This window comes from Vicugna pacos, chromosome 20 (assembly GCF_048564905.1).
Source record: "Vicugna pacos chromosome 20, VicPac4, whole genome shotgun sequence".
In the NCBI taxonomy this organism is placed as follows: Eukaryota; Metazoa; Chordata; class Mammalia; order Artiodactyla; family Camelidae; genus Vicugna; species Vicugna pacos.
In genome coordinates this window covers 32,357,903-32,379,038 of record NC_133006.1, presented here as the reverse complement: position 1 = coordinate 32,379,038, position 21,136 = coordinate 32,357,903, and the positions used below count along the sequence as shown (strand labels likewise).

Below are 21,136 nucleotides of genomic sequence, written 5' to 3'. Positions count from 1 at the left end.
GAGCACTATAAATATTCACTCTGGGACAAAAGTATCAATCAGGACTCTTCCAGGCAAACAGAACACTTGGGCACCCCCTATACAGCACAGTGGGTGAGCCTGGCTCTAGAGCCAAACTGCCTACAACCAAATCTAAGATCCACACTAAGAGCTTTGTGACCCCAGACACGTTATTTATCTGCTCTCTGCCTCAGTTTCCTCATCTGTAAAATGGGGATAACAGACCCATCTCACAATGCTGATCAGATGAGTTGTTACATATAGAGCATTGAGAACAGTGCCTGGCATATAGTAAGAGGTCAGTAAAAGTGATCATCATACATCAAGGCCAGTCATACTCTAAATTCCCACAAATTCATAGCACAGAATTCCCAGTGTCTTCCTAAAAGCCTAGCCACAAATCTATAGGGGGTGACAGTCTGCTCGTTGGTACCTGCTTCCTCAAACTCCCATTTCTGCTTTCCCATCCTGGTTCTTGCACTCACTGTGGAACGCAGAGCTGCAGTGCCAGTCTGGGCTCCTGCAATGCCTTGTCAGGAAATAGAGCAAAATCCTTTGTTATTAGAGCAGGAGACAGAATGACTGGAAGTTAACCCCCTAAAGAAGCAGCTGCGCAGTGAGCATGGCTGTGTCCATCTGATAGCGGGGGTGATATTTCACTGCTAATTTTTAACTTTTGTAAAATCACAATGCGCTAGCATCATGTTAAAATGCATGCTGCACAAACACGTTCCTGAATATATTACCTCTTATCACCTTCTGTCCTATAGAAAACTGCATATTATGTCTCAACAGAAAAAATATTGTAAGTACAAAGGAAACTATTTTCTGCTGAACTTGGAATAATGATTATGCTGTTTATACAGATTATACAAATAATAGCTACAACAATTAATATTTATTCAGTGCATACTACGTGCCAGGCATTGTTCTAAGTACCTTATAGGCATTTAGTCCTCAACAATTCTACAAAGTAGGTACTGCGATTATCACCATTCTGCGGATGGGAAAAATGAAGCACAGAGAGGTGAACTCACCTGCCCATGACAAAGATACATCCAGTAAGCGGGGGGGGGGGGGGGGCCCGCAGGATCAGACTCAAGGAGTCCTGCTCAAGTACATACTCTTTTTTTTTATTTTAAAGTACACACTCTTAAATGCAAACTCTGTTCCCTCCCATGCTGGAGAACAGGGGGACTTCTCTTGCATATCAGCAGCCCCCCGGGATACAGCACGACTGAAAGAACAAGCCCTTCATTTGTGCCCTGCTGTACCCTTCGTGTGGCATGCCTTCATCTTCTTTGCCCACCCGTCCAACTCCTACACATCCTGCACAGCTGGGCTCTCCTCCAGCCTTTGCAGCATCCCTGGGCACGCTGCAGGCACTCAAGGCAAAGGGTGAGATTTCAGAGTGGCAGTTATTCAATAACTGTTACCTTTGGGGGGGGTGGCAGTATTGATGTTTAAACAGTATCAGCCTTATAAAGGGATCTAAAGAGCTTCTATTCAGAATAAGCACTTCTAGGGGGAGGGTATATGTAGCTCAGTGGTAGAGTGCATCCTTAGCATGCATGAGGTCCTGGGTTCAATTCCCATCATCTCCATTAAAATAAATAAATAAATCTAATTACTTCGCATCTCAAAAACAAACCATTAAAAAAAAAAGAATAAGCTCCTACAGTTAAGATAGGATTTGATTTACAGAACTGTGACTTGTACTTACCTAAGACGACATGACACAACGACACAGAGTTTGTACAATGTTTGAGCCGAGCTGCACCATGCAGTTTTACTTAAATAAACATCACGTATCTCAGTAGAGGCAGGCGGATGTTTTTCTTGAAACCAGTTTACTAAAGCTACACAGACTCTGAACCACCTGTGATTGGAACCTTCTGACCCCTGATCACACAGTAAGTCCCCCTAGACACACAGGAACTGGGTGGGATGTTCCAGTTTCACACGGCAGTCGCCCCAGTCCCCTTACTTGTTAATGTTGCTGCCTTCTTTCAGTCGCTCTCCTGCGGCTCCCGTCTTAGACACCCTTTCGCTACCCGCCAGGTCTACCAAGCTGACCTTGCTGACTTTCTCTCCCGAGTTCTAGTTGTGGGAAACAAGAGAGAAACAACACACGTGAATGTGAAAACCGCACAGATGACTACACGTACGTCAGCCCTGTAACTGACGCCATCCTGCGCCAAGAAGGCAAACTCCTCAAGAAGATTCTTCTTCTTAAGTGGTAAGCAGGGCTCTTTGGACGAGCAATTTCAGGGTCAGAACTGAAGCTGGGGGCAGTGCAGCATTGTGTTTTGCACCTGGGCCGCAAGCTCACTCAGTTTTCCAGAATATAGGCAGAAAGCTGGAGCTTTTAAGTGCCTATGAGAACACACTGGGACATGAGGATTCCTGCACATTCAGATCAAATTCTTTTTTTCAGGCTAAATGTTGTGGTTTCCTCTTTAATATCCCTTAACAACCATGAGGCAAACTCAGCTGTTTTTAGGGGAATTTCAGTATGGAAGGATACACAGTAAAAACCACATGGCGACACCATCGTGCTCTTTAGGCAGTTTACACAACAAATCCAATTTTTTTAAAGAAGTTATATGTAAAGGAAGACCTAACAAATTAAATGACTTTAGCAAAGAGCCTCATCTAGTAGGTAGAAGAGCCGGCATAAAATCTCAGCAACTGAATCCAGCCAGGAAACAGCTCACCCACGCAGATATTTTGAGTTCTTTTACTGCCACCAAAGGTTCCCCGGGTCCCTCACCCCAGACTGCAGGTCATAGAGCGTCTGTGTGATTATGATGTTGAACACAGCATGGGAGCGGCTGCTTTCTTCATTCATGTTGGTTGCAGCTACTGTCCGGGACTTATTTCCCTCAGACATCAATGACTCAATATCCTAGAGGCAAAGCATAAAAAAATGTTATCAGCAAGAAATATGAGAACACAATCCTGCCCATCAGGACAGAACATGTACTAATTATGACCCCTCTGACGCATGTCACCACCCTTCCACGTGCACCTCCCTGCCCCACCTCCACCCAGCCTGGTGTGAGCTTCCATTCTCTCAGTGTACGAATGTTTCTCCCATTCTTCCCCCCTGCAATTGCCCTCTTTCCCTGTTAATTACCTATTTTCCCTTTGCAAGTTCCTAAGGCGAAAAGAGCTAATATTTATTGAGCCTTCCAGATACCCAATAACAGTGGTTACTTCATTTCCCTCTAACTCTCCCGGACAGCCATCTACTGCGTGCTGATCTGCCTCCTTTCTCCAACACTGTGGCTCTCCAAGGACAGGGACCTTTCCTTATTCGACTTTGTACACCTGCCTTAGAACACCCGGAACCTATGGGGTCTTATACAATGTCTGAAGGATGAGCCTTTATAAAAGAAGTATTTTCCTGATTTTGCACACAAGGACACTGAAGTTCATGGAGGTCAGATAATTTTTCCCATATCTAGTACGAGTTAGAGCTGGATGCAAAGCACAAGCTCCCCAGCTCTTACTCATAAGTGACAGGAGGAAGTGGATACTGACCCGAGACACTGAGCTATGAGCCAGGCATCTTAGCAAAAGTGCTGACTTAGCGCCTTCCTGCCAGAGAGGGGTTTTAGTTCATTTCCGGATCTCAGTGTGTTTAAAGTGGTGACTGCACTCTATTTCTGATTTAAGCAATACTAAAACTGTCTACATTCAATTGGCTGGAGTGGGTTCCCCTGCAGATGAATTTTAGTCACACTGAGCGTGAAGTGATGCAGGAACTGCCACGGCACATCTAAGGAGGGGGGTGAACTTGCTCATTTATTTATCAGCATTCTTCAGCAACAGACAGCAGTTTGTCTTAAGGGCTTTCTAAAGCAATGACAATAAAAGTAGGGGTAAAACATCGAGCCAGGATGTGAGAAGGCATTGACGTCAAGGAGTAGGACAAGGAAACGGGTCAGTCAATGGAGGGAGGATCCAGTAGGGTGGAAAGGAATGGAAACTGAAGCAGGAGACTCTGTCAAAGGGAAAGGGCTGAATTAATTACCAAACAGTATTCACATAAGTCCAGATTTGTCCAGAAGGACATCCTGGCAACCTTGGGGAGAAGAGTTTCAAAGAGTGGCATTAGTGTAAACTCAGCAACGTCAAATCGCTGGGCCTCTCGGCCACACTGCACAACCCTCACAACCAAGCAGGCTGAAGAGAGCCCTTTCTGTCTGTTTGGGGGATGTTGATCCTGGGTTTCTGAGACCGTGAATGGTATCAATAAGCTGTAAAGCGTCGCATAAAAATATATTCAACATTACTTATACACGTCGAATCACTGCCAGTTTTTTAATGACATTTTTTAAGAATGACACTTACCTCAAAACTGGTGACAGCCAGTTGGGATAAACCATCTACATATGGTCCTAGAACTTTATGCTCCCGAACTTTAAGAGACTGTCTACTCCTTTGGGAGAAAGAAAAAAGGAATGAATGAATCAGACCCAGCTTGAAGCTTTTCTTTCTAAAAAGAAAGTACTTTAAAAAGTACTCAGAAGCTTAAGATCGCCATTCCAGTAGAATTGCTTTTAACTATCAAAAAATAGTCTAAAAGCTACTTTATTTGGATTAGCAAAACAGCATTCCTTATGAGGAATGTCTTTTATACTCTGATTTCTATTTATAGTAACTTACTATTTTAAAACTTCAATCTCTACTCCCAAACTAAACAGCCAGCACACAGAATACTAGGTCAGGCTAACTTGCTTTAGTAGATGAACTTCAGCTTCACACAGTAGGGGGGAAAATTAGGGAAAAAAAAAGAAAATGAAGCAAAGAACATGCCAGAACTGAATTTAACCTTCAGACTATTTTATTTTAAAAAAAAAAGGCTGTTTTCTAAGCTGACAATTTTATACAGAAAGTGATGTTAAATTATAGTAATTGTTTGTAGTTACTGATATTTATCCTACATTTAGAATTGGCTCTTCTGATGAAGACTTTAGGGCTCTTCTGAATTTTTAAATGCCAAACTTGGTCTAGGACCCATCTGAAGAGCTTATCAACAGATAAGTGAAGACGCAAAGCAAAGCTATGTATTGTGGCCATACTGTGTATGCCACCTTTTTCACAGCATCAGATACTGATCACCTTTCAAATCAAGAGTCAATGCTGGACATCACTCAAGTGTGGAAAAAAGTAACTAAGAATGACTGAGTACTTCCCGAAGTCTAGGCCTTGTTCCCTAAGAACTTCTCAGTTATCTCACTTAATCTTACAACAATCTCACAAAGTAGGTTCTACTAACTCTATTTTAAGGATGAAGAATGCAAGGTGACAACAAGCAATTCTGCTGTACCCTAAACAAGGGCAGACCAAACACATGTCTTCAGAGCTGCTTGGATGCACAAGGACCAGAACTCAGAGCACTCTGCACAACCAGATTCTTTAACACTCCTCATGAACAAGAAAAAGTCAACCTAACACCATATCAAGGTGTTGTGATGGTGTCTAACGTCTGGAGTTATTGTACATGGCTAGTGGGAGTGTCAATGGGTACAACCATGTACAAACTCTTGGTACAAACTCCTGCATTTATATACCAGGAGAACTGTCCAAGAGTGCTCAGAGCAGCACTGAGGTGGTAAGAAGTGGAAACCATATAAATGACAGAAGATAGAATAAATAAATTATACTATAATCATGCAACGGAATGCTAAAGAGCAGTAAAATGAATGAATTATTACTTCATATATCACAACAAGTGAATTATTAAGGGGAAAAGTAGCCATTCACCAAAGGACCCGTATTATGACGTCACTTACACAAAGTTAAAAATTGTGCAAAATTATGTGTAAACTCTTAAAGACGAGGAAGACAAAAAGAAACATAAAATCTATAATAGCAGTTACCTTGGGGAGTGGTAGAGACTGAAATAGGATCAAAGAGGAACATACAGGTGGCTTCAGAAACATGGGTCATGTTCCATTTACTATGCCAAATGGTGAGTAGGGCAGTTGTTGATTTTATTATTCTTCATACCTCACATGTATTATAAACGTTCTTTCATAAGGATTAAAGAGTTATTAACTTAAAAGTAAACAAAACATTTCCTATGACTGGGTCACTTCCTTGCCACCCCCAATTTTGATCTTATACCTTTCATTATGCCTTTGATTATACAACTGCTAAAAGCATTTAAATTTATTTTTAATGACATGAGAAAGTACTCATCCTGTTATATAAAAAAAAAACTCAGGATACTGAATTGTATGTAGAGAATAACCTCAACACACACACCACACACACCACCTGGAGATTTGAAACACAGGATCAAAAAGTACCAAAGGGTTAACAGAAGCTATTTGTGAGTGGCAGGATTATAGGTCATCTTTATTTCTTCTTACATTTTACTTATTTTCTAAATTTTTATAAATATGTATTATTTTAAAAATCAGTAAAAATTTTTTAATTAAAAAAAGGTAAATGGCCCTCTCCTTTCTCTATGAATCAAACTCATCTGGCTTTTATCACCTAGTTATAAAAAATTACAGATGCCTGGGTCTCCCTCTGGGTCTACTGAATAGTCTCTATAGGTGGGGCTCAGGCCCACGGGTCCTGAAAACAATCTCCCGAGTGATTCTGACGCACATCCCGGGAAAAAAACGACTTGCCTAGGCTGGGTCGTGTGAATCCCTCAACCACTCTGCCATTTAGAGGTGCTGCTTTCCAACGTAAATGGAAGGACCAATGTGTTGTTCTTAACTCAATTTTTACGAATGAACCATAGTGGCAAAATAACATCAACAGTAAAAAAAAAAAATCCTTTTAAATGGCATATGTGAGCAACTTTATACACGAATATAGGATGAACCATGGCTACTGGATACACCAACAGGCTCTGAGGAGCTGACGATTTCAGTAAATAAACTGAAACCAGAACAGTGACCAAGGGCTCAAATTCACATACTCCCGCAACTTTAACTTCAGGATCATTTAAAATTATTACTCTAATTACAAGGTTAATTTCAACCACTAACTTACCCTTTGGGGTCTAAAAGATCCCGAACTTTCTCATTATAAATTTCCATATAGGATACTTCCACTTTAAAGGTCTGCGACTCATTCTGCTCCAGAGAGATCCTTTGAAATAAAGCGCAGCAGAGCCTGGGGATGAGGCCCCGCTGCTCAGCATTGCCCATCATGGAGAAGGATTTTCCTGAGCCTGGAGAAAGGCAAGCAGAAAGAAAGGAGGACGGATGAGGAAGCAAAATGTAATGCTTCAACCAGACAAGTGTTCTGCGTCCATCAGCCAAGGTCACACAGCAGAAGTAGTCACCTGGCCCTCAAATCCAGGTCCCCAGACACCAAGGCTACTATTCTTCCCACTACACTCATGGCCTTCATTTCAACTCTCCCTGCGAGATCCGGGGGACATCTCCTTTACAGATGGATGGGTACCAATGTAACCACCACCAATACATAGTCTTCAAAAGTACGTATGTTAAGTATCAACTATACAGCATCAAGTTCCATTAACAGCATTTATCCACCAAATATTTCACATTTGTAAAAGTGCTGTGATATATACTCTCCTGGTTGTCCTGCGATGTGACAATTGGCAGTATTGTCATGATTTATTCCAACTTTACAGTTGAAATAATGGTGGCTCAGAGGGTTAATGGCTGAGCCACTAGTCTGTCTTCGTTTTGCTTGTTCCAACCAACTGTACCACTAGACTAGGTTTAATTAATAACCTATCATCACTTTCGTATCCTGGTGAAAGTCCTCTGTACAGGATGACACTAGGAGTTTTTCTATAGTTTTTCACTATAACACTTACACTGAAAACTGGTAATTATTCTCTTAGTCCGAAATCAGGTTAAAACTATAATTTAGGAAAATGACACTTAATAGTTTGAAACTAGCTTTGCTCATAAACACTGAAATTACTCAATTACCACAACTGTTGAACCTCCAAAAGAGGATTAGTTTTGATCACCTAACTCAGCTAAACCCATGAAGTCAGAAGCATTCTCCCCAAAGTGTTCTCTAATTCTGTGTTTTAAGAAATATACATCTTATACCATTGACTGCAAAGGAAAACAGCGACTTACCTGTCTGTCCATATGCAAAAATGCAAGCATTATACCCCTGAAAGGCTTTTTCAAGAATTCCTTCCCCAAGGCACTTGAAAACCACCTCCTGACCTTAAAAAAAAAAGAAAAGCAAAAAATATAAAAAGAGAACATGGTTTTTCTTGACATATTTGTATTAATAACTGAGCCCCAGTCATGAACAACATTTTCTCAACCCAAAAAAAATGTTAAGTGTATCGCACAGCTACTGTTTGTAGGGCTGTGTGTTAACAGTTCAATATATGCAATTTTATTGACTCGTCTAAACTATAGCGCAGCACCTGGCTCAATTTATGATCTTACCCATTGTTTCCATCTAAGTCATTCCTCTGGGCATTACAATTTCCTGCATGGCTATTGTCTGTGGGCCATATGGAAGCATCATTGAAGTTTGGTTGAGTTTCTTCTCCTGAGTTAGTATTAAAGTGTCATTCAACATAAATTGTCTTATCTCTCCATCTGGACTCTGAGCTTCCGATGAGCCAGAAACCACATCATACACATCTTGGTGTGTGTGTGTGCACCTCTGCCCTAGCATGGTGCTAAGTACCTGCCAGGTGCTGAGAAACTGTTCACTGCTGGTAGAGGTGATGAGCTGAGCACAGACACCTTTCACCTGTGTTCCCACAGAGGGTTCAGGGACAAGTTCTCTTCTGTGAGCCCATCTACAGCTAACTGCAACTCTTGGGGGTGTTCTGCCATGTACTATATACACTATGGTAGTGTCCAGCTGAAGAATAGAGGTGTGAAAATCTTTTTAAACACTTAAAGAAGCATTTACTAACCCTTTGAAATTGGTGCCTATTCATCCTCCATCATTAGCAGAATTAAAGTGATAATTCTCCTTCCTCTCTGCAGAAACTCTTGGTTTAAGTACCTCTTTCCTCCACTGGAACGAGAAGCCCCTGACTGATGTCAGAGGCTATAATCTGTTTATCTTTGTAATCCTAGTGCCTAGTACAAAGTGCTTAATAAATGTTTATCCAAAGACGAGTCAGTTTAATCTTTTTATCCTACCTGACAACTCCTTTCACATTTGGGAATAATGCAACGTAACCTAAGCTTTGGGGTGTATGTTTTTCTTTCATGTATCTGATTTTAGCAGCCTCTTGTTATACTATGACTCATCATGGATGGAACTCTTAAAAGTGCAAACGTGAAGCAAGAAATAATATTGTCAGTCATTAGGTTGGCAAAAAATAAACTTTTGACAATATCAAATGTAGCTGGATGGAAGAAACAGGTATTTTCATAAGCTGCCAGCAGGAGAATCAGCAAATGCAGCCATTCTAAGGAAAACCTCCCAGCACCTATAAAAGGGACCACGCCCAGGCCCTCTGATCCACTGTGAGGCATCTGCTCTAGAGACTCACCCCGACAAGAGACCCCTGTGAAAGGATGTTCATGGCAGCATTATTTATAATACCATGAGCTGGAATCAAGTTAAATGTTCATTAGTAAGGGAGCAGATAAGTAAAATGTGACTATTTTGCATGATGGAATATCACACACCATATTAAAAAAAAACAAAACAAATCACGTGTAAACAATGCTAGAATTCAAACACATTGTTGAATAAAAACAAAAAGTTCAGCTGTATGTATAATGCAATAATTTTTGTCAAGAAGCGTGTATGTGGGAAATCTATGTGTGCTAAAGTAAGAAAAAAAAGGATTGGAAGACAATATACCAAATTTACATAACCTTATTTCTCAATTTCTGACTTCCATCTAAGAGGAATTTTTAAAATGTTGATGGAATATGTGAATTTTTTTTAAAAAGGGTGTAACTGTTAAGAGGTTTTCCTAAGAATACAGGTTTGTTGTGAAGACTACCTAAAGATGTGTGTGTATGTACACACAAACACACACTGAGAAGAATCAAGTATTGTCAAAATTATCCACTAAACACACACTTTCAAAACTGCTTTTATGTTAGAGTTAAGCTGGTAGAGTCCTGGGTTCATCAAGAAAATATCTGACCCATCCTGTTGCTGATCTTTCAAAAACACTGATATTTTTTTCTGATACGTTTTCTCAGAAGACATTTCTCATTCCACATGTATTCCCAAGGCCCAGGCCTAAGCACAGGCTTAAATCTATTTAACACAGCCAGTAGTCAGGCTTGTGATGGTGGTCCTCAGCCAGGCCCCAAGTGTGGTCTGTCAGTCGAAGGCATTCAAAAAGCACTGCTTTCTTGGCACAAAGAGGGGTGGAGCAATCTCCTTTGATCTTCCACACTGGTGAACCAGCCCCCAGAAAGGGAGTGGCTGAGGGTGGGGACAAGACACTCTAAGACTCGGCTAGGGCAAACATCCTATGAATTGTAATTCATAACTTCAATTCATATTTAGTAACCTAAAAAACAGCAAGGGCTGGAGTTGAGGAAAGGATTAAGCTGCAGAGAAGCACTGGGGCCAAGGAGCTTTCACCCTGGCTTTGCAGAGCCTGAAGTCATTAACCAATCAAGAATTCATATCTGCTCGCTTGTCAGGTAGTGAAATGGAATACTTTCTGGTTTCTGCTCCTGGTGCTGAGTAGGCTGGAATTACGCGAAATTATTTTCTCAGTGTTTTTCCAAGGGCAAAACACAAGGTTTCTTTTTCCTTGTTAGGAATGGCCTTTTTAAACCAAAGATCATTAGCTGAAAAAACAAGAATGACTGCTATAAAGCTACATAAAACAGGTTTATGACGTGTCATAAACAGCCACCCAGGGTGTGCACATTAAAACTACAGTAGAAAGGGACAGACTGGGAGTTCGAAATTTGTAGATACTGACAGGTATATATAGAACAGATAAGCAAGATTATACTGTATAGCACAGAGAAATGTATACAAGATCTTGTGGTAGCTCACAGCGAAAAAGTATGTGACAATGAATATGTATAAGTTCATGTATAACTGAAAAATTGTATTCTATACTGGAAACTGACACAACATTGTAAACTGACTATAACTCAATAAAATAAAATTAAAATTAAAAATAAAATAAAATACAGTAGAAATAAACCAAATGATTAAAGAGTGCTCCAGGACAGAAAAACATAAGAATAAACTTAAGTTTGGCCTATTTCCAAATTATTGCCAATACTAAATAGGATCTGAATTAACCTATTTAACTTGTATACTTTTATTGTGTATACTAAAAAGAAAAAATTAATTTTTTGTCAACTGAACCGTTTACAGCACACTTTATATATTCTTTATCACGGAATCTTTGCAATACCCAGGTGTGGTAGGTATGGATCATAACCAATAAAGAGATGGGGGCGGGGCTCTTAAAGAGTGAGTCATCTGCCCAGGATTAGGCCACCAGTGAGTGGCAAGGCCTGAGTCTGTGGGTGCTACTCCCAAACGGGCTGAGCTCATCCGCAATCAGCGGCTCGTGCTGCATGGCACAGAGAATCAGTTATTCCCACCTCTGGTCTCCATGGTAATTTTTTTTTCAAACAAATCCAGAACTTATCACACTGCAGTATTTTTCCCCCATCCCCATTTTGTCTCTTCTACTGAATTGCGAGCTTTGAGAACAGGAGCTGTAGCATCTTCGCAGAGTACCTGGCCTGGAAGCACTTTCATTTACCAAATTGTTCCTCTGTTGACACTGCTGTTCTCAAACTAATGTGTATTTAATCGGGGGCCCCCTCTCCTCATTAGTGATGACTGAGGCATCAAAATATTGTTTACTGAACTTAAAAAGAAACGTTTAATTGTAGAGTTTACACTTGGTCGAAGTCTGGCTGTTTTTGAAATTCTAATGAGCCCCTAAAGATTACAATCATCTTTGTTAAGTGAGGTGCTGGGTTGTGAATAGACGTGTCAACATATGTAATCACTAATTGAATAATTCTGATGAAAATTACAGATTACACTTTTACAGACACCCATAGTTACCTCCTACACATTGAAACAAAATATGTGACTGAAAAAAAAAACAGACTAGTCTCTTTGATTTCCACTACATGAATACATACACTTTCCAAAAAGTCAAGTTCTTTCAGTTAGATATTTAGTTACATTTGACAGACAGAATATAATTCAGATTTATTATATTTAATAAAGTTTTAGTTATAAGTAGGAGAGGAAAAAATTCTGGGAAACATGAAATGGAACATGGAAAAGCCGAAAACAATTATACTGTGTTTCTGGAAACAATTTTTCTCTTTTATGTCCTTAAATATCTATCCCAAAATGATACATAAAGTGATAAATGCAAAGAACTATATTGTAAAGTTCATGTATTTTTACAAACCTAAGCAAGACTGGATTCTAGAGAGACTGGAACTCATTTTATCACTATGGCTTCATGTTTGGAGGGAAATTTACTCAAAGACAAGGCATAATGAACACTTTCGCACTCCTACAAAGATATACTAACTTTTTTTTTAAAAGCTGCTTAGCTCCCACTATGTGCTTACCCGATGCAGTCAGCTCCCTGCTATGGATATTTAGATGATTTCCCTTTCCTTTATTTCTGCAATATTTATCCTTACGTATGTATCTTTGTGCACTTTTCTATTCACTTTACTAGGCAAACTTCCAAAAGATCAAATTACTAATTCCTCTAGCAATCGTGAGCCTTCTTTCTACACCTTCAATAACACTGGCTATTAGCGTTCTTTTTGGTTTTGACTAAATCAACAGGAAAAAAAAGAAAGCCTCTTGTTTTGTTAAATTAAAATTTCCCTTTCCTTAGTTTATTGTCCATTTCTATTTATTCTATAGTAAACTATTTGGGTCCTATGTTTATGTTTATAAATCAATTGGTTTAGTTGTTAATTTTTTAAAATATTAATTTTTAAAATGCCCATCATATATTAAGGATATTAACCTTTTAATTTTTAAAATGCCCATCATATATTAAGGATATTAACCTTTGGTCTATCAAACATTGCACATTTTTTTCCTACCAGTCTGTTATTTATTTTTCAGTCTTCTGTTGTTCTTTGTCATACAAAAGCTTTTTGTCTTTCACATTCAAATCTCTCATCTTTTTCTGTATGATTTTCATCTATGGCATATGTTATGCTTCCAAAATCGTTCTGGATTATTATTACCCCAAATTACACAGCATATTTTCTTCTAGTTTTGTTTTTGATTTATACAGTTTTAGTTCCAAACCTGAGTTCTACTCCTTACCAGCTACGTAACCTTGGGCAAGACCTCAGTTTCTTCATCAGTAAAACAGGAATGACAGTTGCTATCTTACTGTTGCTGGTATGAAATAATAAGGCAATACGGTAAAGCACTTACCATAGGGTCCGGCCATTAGAAGCCTAGAATATATTTTAGCTAATGTCTATAATTAATACCATCCCTTAAATCTTTAATCAACTAAAATTCATTTTGGTGTAGAAAAGGAGGTAATCATCTAATTATTTTTCCTTTAATAGTTCCTCCATCTTTGCAACAATTCTGTGAGGCAATCCAATTTTAAAGGCAAAAGAAAAGACACTTACTCTTAGAAACAAATAATTTAAAGGAATCATTTATTGCTCTTTCTCTCACACCCCTAGGGGTCCCACTTTTAAGACTGCACTGACCAAATACAATGGTGGTGGTGTACTCACACTTGAGAGAAAGAAAGGAAGAAAGGGGTGTGTAAACGTGTGTGTGTTTTGGGTCATGATGAGGAGAGGAAGAAGGAACAGCAACATTAATAATTATCTGGGCCAGAATATGCTGACCCATGTTGTTCAGCGGAGGAAGAATATTTACCATTTAACATTTTTTCTTGTAACATTATCTCAGAAAGGTACAGGGGGAAAAACAACTTAATAAATCATATCAATAAAATTATGACTAGAGCTCCCTTTATTTTTTTATTCTGGTGCCGCTGTAGCTGTAGGAACCCCTAGCTGGGGTTATACCTAATCAATTCTTTGGTTTCATGGCTTTCAGGCATCACTGGTACAATAAATGATTTTTTAAAAAACCTAATAAGACTGTCAACCGAAGCCTAAAAATGCCGGCAGACACTATACAGGTGCCTGTCCTCCTCAGCATAAACCAGCTCTCTACAAAACTTCACCCTGCGATGGAGAGAAAATATTAACTACCAAAGACACTTACACAGTCTACTAAGGAGAGTCTGGTTTCTCCAAAAGACTGAAGGTTTTTTTTTTCCCCTCTTTTGTTCCTTCTATTTTTCAAACACAGCAGTCCCTTTTTTCAGCATAGGAAAAAAAAACGACTTGCCAACTGCTCTTCGAAGCTCAGCTCACCAATAAAAAAGGAGCTGTGTGTGCTGCTGGTTGGTGGGAATCAGGGAACCCACAGAAGATGCACCATCCCCACCGCAAACGTTTCCCGACAAGAGAGCACACTCAGATGGAGTGAAGCGCGTCTGTCTAGGGGAGTGAGTACCAGCCCCGCAGCCCAGGAGGGACAGAGCAGCAGTCCCAAGGGGAACGGGAGGAGCTGTGAGCATCTGTTTCTAGCCCAGACAACCTGAGCAAAGGCCCAACACGCTCCAACCCAGGAAGAGCCTCGTGGCTTTTACACAGGCCCTATGCCAGGGCCGCTCTGCAGACGTCAGCTCCACATGCCTGGCACAGGGAGTCCACAGGGCAAACCTGACCTCACTTGTTCATAACCATGACCAAGATGCCAATTTCCTCTGTGGGGTTTATGATTAGACACCTAGAACCGTGTGGACAAGTCTTAAAGCACAGGCATGCCCAAAGCAACCCACAACAGAATGTCAGAACAGCAGAGCAGAGTCACAGACCTGACCCACCCAACCCTGAGTCACACAATACAGGTCTTTGAAAAGCTAACACCCTGAGTCTCTACACTTGTGATACTCTGTCCCCACAGGGAGTAGCAGCAATGGCCTCAAAGCTGGTAGGCCTGTGCACTGGGAGCCGGGTAACCAGGGTAACTCTCTATCGCAGGGCCCAGACAGCAAAGCAGAGGAGATGAGAAACTAGGGGTGGAAGGGAAAGCACATACCACGCATCTACTAACACTTGACTACCGATGAGGAACTGGGTGAAACATACCGGTGAGTACGTGTTAGGAAGAGGAAGAACAAAATCAGAGGGCATAACCTTATCTTACTCACAATCTGCACTCCACAAGGCAGCCTCACATAGATCACGGCTGAAAGAAACACTATGTCAATACGAGGCTGGCCAAGACACAGGCACAGAGTTATTTCTAAAACAGCGACATGGAAGAGCAGTCAAGACTTCTTAACACAATCAATAATTTTGTCACTTTAAACACAATCTCCAGTTTTCCTTCTTTTCCCCAGCTCTTTTCTCATTGGAGTTAGAGTGAAAACAAATGGCTAAGCCCAATATTTTTTATTCTAAATTCCCGGGCCTACTCGTTTGGGAGGGTGTTTTTCCACTCCTGACAAGGGGGACAGCCCTAACGATTCTGATGAGTCTGGACTTGGCAGGTGGCCCAGCTCCAAATCGGAGCACCTGGACAGCACAAGACCAGTCAAGTTCTTCACACATACCTAAAGGGCTGAGGAATGCCTAACTCGGAGGTTTCAGTAAAGCTCTTTCAAACGGTGCAACTGTCAGAAATTGTCGCATGTAGGGACTTTAAACCTGGTTTACATTCAATGACCAAAAACTATGTAGTTTAGATAAAAGAACTAGGGCTTTAAAGCCTGACTTGATGACACTAGATTTAAGTTTTAATCAATTACAGAAGTTTGTCATTAAGGGGCCTGGTAAAGGGATCCCAAGAAACTGGGCCAAGGGGGTCAAGGTAGACCAGGGGGCCGTTTTCCGCAGTGGCCCCCAGGAGCTACCGGCACTGCTGTCCTCAGGAGCCTCACTTGCAGCGGGGTGTGGGTGACTCACCCGGATGGGTGTTTCCACCCAGAGACAGTGCTGGGACCAGCCAAGAGCTGGCAATGAACCACAGCTCCCTGTTTTGTGGCCCAATAAAGTGGCTGAGTCATGGAGGAGGGGGTCAGGCCTGTGGCCCCGATGAAAAGCCCGTGAGGACTGTCTCACAGAGACTCCATTCTGGAGTGATTCAGGAGGGCGTCTGCACATACCACAACTGCTGAGAAAGTAAACGTTCATCTCTGCCTGCTCGACGGTGTTTTCCACTGTCTCTCTCTGATACAGACGCAGACTTGACTCAACATCTCTTCTGGACTATGGGGTGCATGATATTGACAGCACTTGAGGGGAAGTTAAAACAAAGCTCAAATCAAACCCAGGCATTCTCAGACAGGAGGGAGAGTGCTATTAAGATTATTCCTGGCTAGGTTCCAAGCCAGAGCACTCCAGTATGACTTCCTTAACAGAGACTCATGCTGGGATGAGAGAGAAGAGAGAAGCCTGGGGTTGCAGTCAAATTCACAGAATCTTTGCACATAATTGTCAGGGACCCAAACCCATATCTACCGTTGCTTTCAGCTCTGTCACAAGCAGCAAGATCTCTCTGAACCACAGTTTCCTTATCTGTAAAATTGGGACAATATTAGATTCTCTGAATTAACCAACATTCTCTCTTCCACCTGTAAAATACACTGACGCATGCCGACTGCACACTGAATCACCTAGCTGGTAGGCTACTCTCCGGACTCCAACCAGCCAAGTTATGTTCCTACAAAGGGTCAGCTGTGTTTGCTCCTAAACTGGTTTGTATCAGTTGTGTAATTACATAATTAACAAATGCAAAAAGAGAGTTTGCTTTTTCTAAGAAAACTAGGCTAGATGCTCAGGAACAACTTGATAAAAGTGAGTTGCTGAAAGAACTGTCAAATTAGGTATGGGTGAGACAATTGGTAAAAGACTGTAAAGGAAAAAAAAATCTACCAGAGTTCTGCAGTCAGATTGTTTCATAAATGTCTTTTAAGATGGCATGCACCATTTATAGTGGATCTCTAACAAATGTTTCAAATAGTCAACTACTACTGCTTCTCATAACCACAGGGAAAACGTCTACAGCCTAGATAAACTTAACATCTAACAACTGTTGAGTATTTACTCTATGCAAGGCTCTTGCCGAGGGCTTCCCATACACTTGGGTGGCAAAATAATGAGCCAGTGCAATATGCCAAAACAAATATTTTGGAACTCTGCTTAAAAAATTGGTTCTATTATGGTTACTGTCAGCTTGGAGAACGTACATTTTGATGCACAGTTAAATAATATGAAACAGAAATCATTTCTACCTCTGGGCGCACAAACCCTCCCATCAAACATGGCTACTCTCCCCACAGTAAGAGCCCACTGCCAGGAGGCCATCAGCCGTCCCCTCATGATACAAAGCAACGTTAGCAGAACAAGAATCAGATGTAAAACATTTCTCCTAAACTGCAGGGTATTACACTGCCTGAAAACCCATCTTAGCAAATCTGAGCAACACACCATATGGCAAGAACGGTTATGTAATTTCTAAGTCCACAGTCTAGACTCTCTCAGGCCAGGGAATGTTGATGGCCACACCGATCCCCAGATATGTCCCATGAGATGGATTTTTATTTTTGGTATGAAGATTCACGGGAAAATAGGTTTATGAGAAATATTCTCCCACTACGAAGAACAGCAAAAGCGAAACCACGGTTTCTGGAAGTCAGTTATTTACCAACATGGCATATTTTAGGCAGTGATTAAAAAAAAATTGATATTTTGTCGAGAATCCCTTAAATGAAACAAGTAGTGATTTAAACATTTACAAAGACCTATTATCTGTTACGATGCCCTCAAGCGGATCAGTTTTCACCGTAACTTTATAATCCTAAATGTGGATTTCTGTTTATGTGCGTGGTGTTGGGGAGAGGAGGCGAAATGGGTTTACATGGAAATGTCATGCTTTGGGTGCCTAATTCTGCAAGTTACTTCTTTTTTTCCCTTAGCCCTGGCACAAGGGTTTTTGCTTTAAAGATTCAGAATTATGTGCAGACAAGGATTATCATGCCTCTCTAACCAAAATATAGTAATAAGATAGTATATTTAAAAAGTGAATTGTCTTAGAGCATGATTCAATGCAATTCAAACGGCTTAACAAACAAGCCTTTGATTTGCCTCTGAAAAGTCCATGGCAACAGCTGTGTGGCCAGCATAAAATGTCTGATTCATGCTTAACCAGAGGGCTGGAGGAGATCCGAGATCATTCTAGGCCGTATCGCCTCCTTTCACAGATGAAGAGACAGACATTGCAAAGTTTAGCAGTTTGTGGCAAAACCAGGTCTCGTAAATAGGAGAATATACATTTTCTCTCCAAAGGGCTGATGCTACTGTCGGTACCACTGCTCCAAGGTGACAATGATAAATATTAAGTGAGCCCTTCCTGTGTACCTAGTGTGGACTTAAGCACTTTACACAAACAGGTCACACAGTCCTCAAATCAACCCAACGAGGTCAGAACTATCATCATCTTTATTTAACCTAAGAGGAAACAGAAGCATTGTGAGAGTCAGTAATTCACCCGACCTTACACAGATGAAAGGTGCTGGGGGCAGGGGTGGAACCCAGGCTGTCTGACTTCCAACCAGCCCACTGCAGTGCCATTACAACTTTATATAGAATTAATGTATTTCTAAATCAGCCTGAGAGTTGAAGCTCTTACTTGCTGTAGCTTTTAATAAACAGAGTGACACAAAACATAATTGAGGATTTAACCCTGGACACAGTCCATGAAACGGACAGCCTCGGCCTCTCTTCGCTCTTTCAATCCATGTACTCATCTCTCCCTCTCCCCTCTCCCTCCTGCTCTCTGCACACCCCTCCCCCAAGTTTTGAGAGTTGCCTTAAGAGCTTGGATTCAGTATCAATGATGCCATTATTCACTAAGCCTGATAAATAGGTCGGTTTCAGGAACTATGTGCTTCCCCTTCTCTGTTTCCTCTATGTCCCATCAGAGAATGAATTCTTCTATCTTAATGTTTCTATTCACAACTGAAAAGGAATTGCTTCTTTTTAACTAAAGAGGAAAGGAAATCAAATTAGTATAGAAACCAATCAACTAGTAATATATTTACTAGGCAGATTTTTACAAAGAGTGTAACAAAACCTGAGACAATGGAAAGCAAGAATTTTACTTTTTGTTGGGGTGGTCACAGCATTTGTACAATAATGGGGATAGCTAAAGTATAAGAAACCTTCTCCTCACATTTTATAAATCGACACTGCTCCATTGGCCAAGAGAATCCTATTTCAGGGCTAATTGGAACATGGTATTTGATGTGATCAAGCAAACTAAAATTTGGTAAAGTTTACCCTATCAGTGTGTTTAAAAATCATTTTTGTCTTTTAAAGTATTTCTGAGCATACTGTTTATAATGAAGAGCTACAGAAATCTTGGGTTTCACATTTGAATTTCATCAACAGTACTTAATAAAGTTATTTCTAGTGAAAAAAAAAGAAGGTCTGTCCTATATTCAGAGACACAAGTGATACACTGCAGAAAGCTACAATGGTCTCTTTGGGCAGAAATGGAGGAGGTAATTCTAAAGAAATGGAAAAGAAAGAAAAACAATCTTCCTAAAGTATTATTTTAACCGTATCACTCCAATAGCCCCTATTTTTCACCGTATCGGTCTACATTTCTTAGTCTTAGTTAAATTTTCCTATTATCGGTCTCAGTCAACATGTACAAGTAGGTCTCCCACAGATTCCCTGCAGGAGGCACCTTCTGCTCAGACCAGTGCCACATGCCATGCTCACCCCACTTCTGCATCTTCGCTTACGGATAAGCCAAATGAAGCATCATTTGTGGGCACCCTGCATGGGTCAGCCCATTAAGTTACCTATTTAACCCTTATAACAATATGTAAGAGACGTATTATCATTTCCAGGGTCCCCATTTTACAGAAGAGAAATTGTAGTTCAGAGAGATTAGACTGTCTAAGAGAACCAAAGCAAGCATCCTGAGATTTAAACTTAGGATGGACTTCAGAGTCCATGTGCTTTCCTTGATACCATATTGCTTCCTCTTGTCTGGATGCCCTCCATACTGCCCTTTGGCTAAACCTATGCTAAATTTTTTTTTTAAAAAACATTTTAATCAAGTACCTTTTACCAGTTTCAATCTCACTTTAGGTTTATTTATTTATTTGTTTGTTTGTTTTAACCGAGGTACTGGGGATTGAACCCAGGACCTCCTGCATGCTAAGCACACACTCTATCACTGGGCTATCCCCTCCCCCCATGCTAAACTTTTATGTCCAGCTTCAGTCCCATCTCCTCTATGATGCCTTCCCAGACAACTTCAGTCTTTCCAGATTTTTGCCCCTCCTTGGCTTTTCTATAGGACTTAAAACTTGTAAAATTTAGAGTTTAAGGATTATCTCAAAATGTTTACTGCTGTTTGTTACGCATTCATTTGCTTTCTAACTTCATTTTCAAGGGTTTCCTAGGCTGCACACACAGTAGGGGTCTCATAAATACTTAAGGAACTATTCTGAGACTTTCTGGCTTTCTGGGTTAAATAGAAGGAACAAACAACACGGGGCTGGTGAACAGAATGGGCGGCAGAGAGTCATGGAGCAGAGGTCACGGAAGGAACACTGGGCGACATGATAAAAGACCTTAAACGTCATCCAAGGAGTACAGATTTTATCTGTAAGTGATGAGGAGTCCTTGAAAATATTTGAGAATTGCGTAATAAGAGTTTTAATTCAGAAAGCCGTATTTGACTATATCCTGAGTAACATCAAGAGAACAGAGTAAGATTGGGCTTTGTACAGCCACTGCATTTGTCCTCAATCGTTTCTATCACAGTATGAAGCGTTTAACTTTTGCTTACTTAAGTCCAAAAGCACACACCCAGCAAAAAAATATACACAGTGCTGACAGTCAAGACAGACCATTCCAGACTCTGCAGAATTTATTATCTAAAGTCCCAAAGGACTGATTAAAAAACAACAACAAATTAATTACAACCAACACTAAGAACTATTTATTCACATTAATAAAATACACTGTTGAAGTTGCCGAAATAATGTTTGGAAAGAAAGGCTAATTTACCCAACGTGAGAAACAGAAGGAATTTTCCTTGTTCAAGACTATTAACTTTTGAAGAAAGCCTTATTATTTAC

At 40.5% G+C, this 21,136-nt stretch overlaps 1 protein-coding gene across 1 annotated transcript in view; it reads right to left on the bottom strand.

Moving 5' to 3' along the window:
• KIF13A (kinesin family member 13A) overlaps positions 1-21,136 on the bottom strand; it is a 171,558-nt gene that overhangs the window by 61,876 nt on the left and 88,546 nt on the right. The window contains 5 exon segments of the mRNA XM_072945616.1: positions 1,988-2,100; positions 2,774-2,908; positions 4,360-4,447; positions 7,024-7,204; positions 8,097-8,189. Coding sequence (XP_072801717.1) covers positions 1,988-2,100; positions 2,774-2,908; positions 4,360-4,447; positions 7,024-7,204; positions 8,097-8,189 — 610 coding nt within the window.